Raw genomic sequence first — 6,679 nt, forward strand, 5'->3', positions numbered from 1 at the left:
GACATTTTATCTTGTTTCTGGACATGTGCTGATATGGTCATCTGCTTTTGCTTCTTGGACATGTTTAGTGTTTATCTGTGGCCTTAATACTTAATTAAGTATGTGTTTTCGTATTTTTTTATGCTTTCTGGTTGCTTCCAGGAAAATGTGATCAGGATATAGGCTTCCCTTTTCATCTTCTTATTTCTTAACTCAGAGTAACTTTCACAGGTGATCTCTGCCTCCCTGGTTGTTGGTATTGGTTCTTGCCTGGGTTTTGGTGTTTCATAGAGTGTGGGTGTAGCTTGACTATATGGCAGCAGTTGTTGTCTCTTCTTGGGTAACATAGGGAGATAAAGAGTTCCCCAAAGGTAGAAGGGGGGGCATACAACAGCAAAACAGTACCAGCAAAAACAACAACAACAACAAAAATAACAACCCATAAAGCAACAACAACAACAAAAAGACAAAACTAAACTGAATACTGCAGTCTTTAATCACAGAAAAGGGAGAGGAGGGAGAGAAAAAAAAAAAAATCTGTAGCCTAATATGTGTATGATTTTAATATCCTCTCTTCAGCTTCTTGCCTTGAAAGCTGCCTGAGAGATTTCAAGATGCCGCTGTTGGCTGTTATGCTGTACCTCAGGCTTTAATTTAACCTTCAGCCTGTTTTGTTTAAGCTCTCTTTCCCTCTCTACACCCCTGTCCCGGGCTTTCCCGTATTAAACAAAACAAAACAAACCAGCTCTTGGGCTGTGCGCATGCATGACAGAAGAACCCACCAGTGGTGAGGGTGGGGAGTGTCCACTTGTTCAGGCACCCCCTCTAGTCACCAGAATGGAGGTGCGCAAACAGTGGTGGTGGGGGGAGGCGGGGGCAAAGAAAAAAAAACAAAAAAAAAAGAAAATCAGAACAAAGCAAAACCGACAAAGTGTATTGTCCACCTTTGCTCCGAGGTTCCCACAGCATTTTTCCATGGTATGTCTGCTCCCCCACTTGATCTTGTCATTTGGTTTCACCCAAGTTGTCAGCTCTGGGCTGCTGCACCTGGCAGATTCAAAAGTACACAATTTCTTACTTTTGGTACAAGTTCCACTAGCTATAAGCCTTCAAACTTTTTAAATACTCCTATCTCTGTAGTTCTGAGTTTTGGAGCTCTGCCCTAGATCTGCTTTGCCTGGTATTCTGTGGTATCACTGACGGTGCACTTCACTGCACCTCCACCCTAGCTGCCATCAAGCCCTGCCTCCCTAAGTCATTTTCTACCTGTATTTAATTTTGTTAAAATTGTTCAGCATGGTCATGCCCCCATGTGGTCATTTGTTATTGCTGTTGTTGTTAAGTGCTATTGAATCAGTTTCAACTCATAGTCACCCTGTATAGGAGTCCTGGTGTGGTGCTATAGGATAAGCACTCAACTGCAAGGTCAGGTTGAATTGCAACATCAACAGTTCACATCCACTAGCCGTTCCTCAGAAACCCTATAAAGGGTTGCTATGAGTCTAAACTGCCTGGACGGCACTTAACAACAACAACATGGGGTTTCCAAGGAGAGGCTGGTGGGTTTGAACCACTGACTTCGTGGTTAGAAGTCTAGTGCTTATCCTTCAGAACCACACTAGGAGGCCTTTAAATCATATGTTGTTTTGTTAAGTGCTATCAAGTTGGTTCCAATTGATAGCAACCCTACATAAGGTTTCCAAGCTGGAAACCTTACCAGATCCTCCTAGCAGCCCTGGTGAGTGGGCAGGACAGGGCTGAGTATCCCCATTTTACAGAGAAGTCTGAAAGGGAAACAGTTAGTGACACAGCAAATGTTTTCATACACAATATCTCAGTCTTTACAAGAACTCAGAGTGGTCAAACGTGTGGATTAAGAACCTAAATCTCAGAGAGGGGGAGCAACTTTCCCAAGGTCCCGTAGCTGGTGAGTGGCAGAGTTGGGACTGGCACATAGGACTAGCTCTGGCTCACCAGGTTGCTGTCCCTGCAGTTGGTCAAGACTGCTGATCTGGACCCCTCCCGGAACTACATTGCTGCCTTCCACCCACATGGGGTCCTGGCCGCTGGAGCTTTTATTAACCTGTGCACGGAGAGTACCGGCTTCACCTCCCTCTTCCCCGGTATCAGCCCCCGTCTGATGATGTTGAGCTTGTGGTTCCGGGCCCCCTTCTTCAGGGATTATATCATGGCTGGAGGTGAGTCTTCCAACCCCTGAGTAATTCAGAAGGTGAGACTGGAGGCATGGGGTATCCTGGGGATTTTAGGGAGGGCTGCCAACAGCTCTGCATTTCTTCCAAGAGCATGTGCAGTGGGAGAAAGGGGCTAGACCCAAGGAAGCACTTTCCACAGCACAGTGCACAGGGGCAATGAGTTAGAGAGCATTGGGAAGAATAAGACCACAGTTCCAGTGTTGGGAGAACTTTCAGCCTGGGGGAAAGTGAGAAGAAGTCATCTGTGTCTATTCAACCTCATGGTCCCTGCCCTCTCACTTATGCTTTCTCTCGCCCAGGACTGGTTGCATCTGACAAGGAGAGTGCCATTCACTTGCTGAGCAGGAAGGAAGGCGGGAACTTTCTGGCCATCATTGTAGGGGGTGCTAAGGAGGCATTAGATGCCCGACCTGGAGCCTACAGGCTGTTGCTGAAGAACCGCAAGGGCTTCATCAAGCTCGCTCTGATGCAAGGGTATAAAGGCTTTGGGACCAGTGCTCTGAGTTCCATTGGAAGTTGGCAAGCAAGAATGATATTTTGGTGGGAAGATAGTCAGAGACTAATGCAGATTAGAGTCTCTGTCTGTTTACAAAGATTGTATTTCGATGAGAGGTATACTATCTCATACCCAAATACCTGAAAAAGTTTCCACAAGGGGAGACTTAGTTATCAAAGGGACTGGATGGAAAGGGACGTGCTCCCCAAAGCTGACACTAGACCAGAGACTTATGGGAAAATGGGGCTTGGGGTACATCCCAGAGCACATATTAGAGGAATAGGAACCAGTGAGGGTGATTTTTCTAGAAACTTTGCTGATGTTTTATATGTGGAAGGATTCTCTGAGGCATTCTGGTCTATCAGGCATGGTAGAACAGGGACGTTGTGGTTGTATGAGCTGCCCAAGGTGAGCTAACAAGGCCATTGCAGATCTGGAAGAGAATCCAGGCCTCCTCTTTTCAGTCAGGCTTTGTCCTATGCCTCAGTTCCTGGACGTTGGTTCCCTGCACAAAGCTAGGACGCCTTTCAGCTTGTGTGTTCTCTGAGGCCTCTTACCCTCACCTCTTGTTTCCTTCCAGGGCAGCTCTGGTGCCCATGTTCTCCTTTGGGGAGAATGAACTATTTAACCAGGTTAATAACCCTCCTGGATCCTGGTTACGCTGGGTCCAGAACCACCTGCAGCAGGTCATGGGCATCTCTCTTCCACTCTTCCATGGTCGTGGTATCTTCCAATACAGCTTTGGCCTCCTACCCTACCGCCGGCCTATCACCACCGTGGGTAAGCCAAGATTCAGACTGGGAGGATAGGCTGTCAAGAAAGGGGCCTGGGCTGGGTGTTACAAGGTGAGATAGACAGGCCAGGCATATCTCTGCTGCCTTCATGGAGCTGACATTCTACACTAGGAAACAGAAACACACACAGATAACCCTAACATAAGGCAGACTGAGGTAAGATCTGCAACAACACAAAGAGCAGTCAGTAGTAACGGCCAAGTACACAGCACTTGCTACCTCCAGGCACTGCCCTGACTGCTTTATATGCAACTCAGCTTTTCCTAACAATTTATGAGACTGAGATTATCATCCCTATTTCATTAATGGTGAACTGAGGCTCAAAGAAGGTTAGGTGACTTCCAAAAGATCGCACTGCCTTTGTGTGACTAAGCTGAGATTTCAATCAGATTCAACCTGATTTTCATCACGCCACAGAAGGAGGGTATAATTCTGACCCAGAGGGTGGAATAAGGCATACTGGAAGGGCATTCTAAGTCTGTTAAAATTTATGCGTAAACTGGTCATCAGTAGGTTCTAAATTACTTCTTGAGTGATTTTCCTGTGAGTAATGGGCATAGGACTTCTGGTGTGACATAGGATCAGCATTGGACTGTTAACCCAAGGTCGGTGGTTCAAACCCACCAGCCACTCTTCAGAAACCCTATACTGTCAGAACGGCTCAACAGTACTTAGTAAACACACCCACAACACTGGGCATGAACTTAGTGTAATTTTTTGTTGTTTTTTTCAGCTGTCTTGGATACCTCTCTTATTTTCTTCTTGGATTCTTACTATCCTACTCTGTTCCTCTGACAATTCTATAAGGGAGCAGGGGCCAGAGGGCGTCATTCATTTTGCACTGGATGGCAAGGCCAGTTTGAATCACAAGGTTGGTGGCTCAAACTCACCAGCAGCTCCTTGCAAACCCTATACAGGGTCATTATGAGTAGGAACCCACTCAGTGGCATGTCACAACAACAACACTGATTTGTTAGTTGAGCACAGACATGGTGAGCCCCTATGCCGTACCACGCCATCTGTTGTGTGGCAATAGTGTCATGAATTATGATCTTGCATCTGTCTCCAAAGTTGTTCTCAAGAAAAGAGGTCAGGGAATTACCTCTTCCCAGCCAGGCAAAGCTAGATAAAGGAGGTTAATTAGGGTCTTCTTGACCCCTCCCAAAGCTGAGAAGGCACTGCTGGTCAGTGTGGCGAGAGGAGGAGAGGAAGAGGAACTCTTTGGGCTGTGGGCCAGACATGATGCCCTCTGGCCCCTGCTCCTCTACAGGTTCAGCAGAGGAACAGAGTAGGATAGTAAGAAGAAAATAAAACAGGTATCCAGAAAGCTGAAAAAAATAGCACTAGGTTCGTGCCTCATTGCAGAAATACAGACAATTGCGATCGAAACATTATAGACTTCCAGAACCATGTGGCCTTATAGGAAAAAAATACACATGCAGGCTTTGAAACCTGGCACTAGCTCTTTCTGACTGTGTGCCTTAAGCAAGTTACTTAACCTCTCTGAGCCTCATTACTTCATCTATCAAATTGGAACATTATAGCTTCTATCCCCACAAGACTGCTGTGAGAATGCAAGGAAATCATGCATGCAAAGTATTCGGCACATCGCAACCCTGGTTGTGGTTGCTCTATCAGAACCGATCACTCAATACATACAAAAATGGTTGAAATGGCAAATGCTCTTGTTACATACAAACTGAAGCATAACCAGACTTTGACCTTCTTTTTTCTTTTTAATTAAAAAAAAAATGTACAGTTACCATTTGAACATTTCAACAAAGTTAAAATTTCCTTTAAAAATGTACAAAAGTAAATGAAACTTGAAACTAGAAAAGAATAGATTACTTGAAATTTGGGTGGAAAGAAGTGGAAGTAAGAGCACTCCTATAGGGATGACCATGGGGTTGGGCCCTGCGGCCCCCAGTGGTTCTGCTCTGGGTCACTACCCGTATTTGTGCCTTACAGTGGGGAAGCCCTTGGAAGTGCAGAAGACGCCCCAACCATCACAGGAGGAGGTAGACCATCTGCACCAGCGCTACATCAGGGAGTTGTGCAGTCTCTTTGAAGCCCACAAGCTCAAGTTCAACATCCCTGAGGACCAGCATTTGGAGTTCTGCTAAGCACCAAAGGGCGGGCCACAGCCATGGAAGGAAGGCATTAGTGGTCCCAGCTGGAGGTGCTGTGATCTGAGAAGGCTTCCTGCAAGTGTTGCTTGCACACATCTCCAGAGCCCTCTCAGACTCCTCCCTGCAAGTCTAACCCATCCCAGGTCCTATTTCAGAGCCAGCAATGTGGGAGAGGATAACGCTGGCATCCATGAGTTATACTCATGCTATGTAACCTCTGCGAGTCTCTCTGTTTCCTTGACCTCCACTGACTTATCTGTGAAATGGGAGAGGGGACTGGAGGAGAATGATTTCTGAGGCCTTCGGTTTTCATGTCACTCAGTAGAGAGCACTGACTTCCTCTAACTTTGAGTGAGAAGTCTCTGGGTGGCATAAATGGGTCAGCACTTGACTTCTAGCTGAAAGACTGATAACTCAAATCCACTCAGCAGCTCCTTGGAAGGCAGGTCTGGTGATCTGCTTCAGAATGGTCACAGCCTTGAAAACCTGTATAGCACAGTTCTACGCTGCACATGAGTAGTGGCCATGAGTCCAAAAGGACTTGAGAACAACAGCAACACCCCCACCTGAGTGACAGCATCAGCTCTCGCTCCACTTCCACAACCCTCTCCTCCAGCAACCTGCCTCAGCAACTCCCTCCGCAAAGTAGACCGCTCCGGTCCTCTTCTGTTAGGAAACAAAAGGGGAAAAGATATATTAGAAGGCAGAGCAGGCCTGCACAAAGAATGAAGACCACATGTGAAGTGCAGAGTTTCTGACACTTTTGACAGCCAGAGAGATCTGAAACGGGTTTGAGACCTGAGCCCTCCATGTGAGCCTTTGTTTCCTCAACCAGCTAAGATAACTTTTGAGGCTCAGCTCTGACCTTGCATAGATGGAGAGCTCTATGCAGGGCCCTCTTATTTGTCTTTTGTACCTTCAACTCTTGACCTTGATATAAAATGGGGGCTCAATAAATTTCAGTTTAATCAATGAAAATATTATATTTTAGTCCTCGTTTCTTACTCGCTGCCCCCGAACCAAGGAGACTTGGTGGCACAATGTTAAGTATGCAGCTGCTAACAGATA

General features: G+C 46.3%; 1 protein-coding gene across 1 annotated transcript in view; it reads left to right on the forward strand.

Moving 5' to 3' along the window:
• Window positions 1-5,605, forward strand: part of MOGAT2 (monoacylglycerol O-acyltransferase 2) — a 33,853-nt gene extending 28,248 nt beyond the window's left edge. The window contains exons 3-6 of the mRNA XM_006875425.1: window positions 1,973-2,177; window positions 2,492-2,666; window positions 3,269-3,468; window positions 5,451-5,605. Of these exons, the coding sequence (XP_006875487.1) occupies window positions 1,973-2,177; window positions 2,492-2,666; window positions 3,269-3,468; window positions 5,451-5,605 (735 nt within the window). The remainder of the gene's footprint in view (window positions 1-1,972; window positions 2,178-2,491; window positions 2,667-3,268; window positions 3,469-5,450) is intronic.
• Window positions 5,606-6,679: the final 1,074 nt, after the last annotated feature.

Source organism: Chrysochloris asiatica, unplaced genomic scaffold (assembly GCF_000296735.1).
Source record: "Chrysochloris asiatica unplaced genomic scaffold, ChrAsi1.0 scaffold00326, whole genome shotgun sequence".
Lineage (NCBI taxonomy): Eukaryota > Metazoa > Chordata > Mammalia > Afrosoricida > Chrysochloridae > Chrysochloris > Chrysochloris asiatica.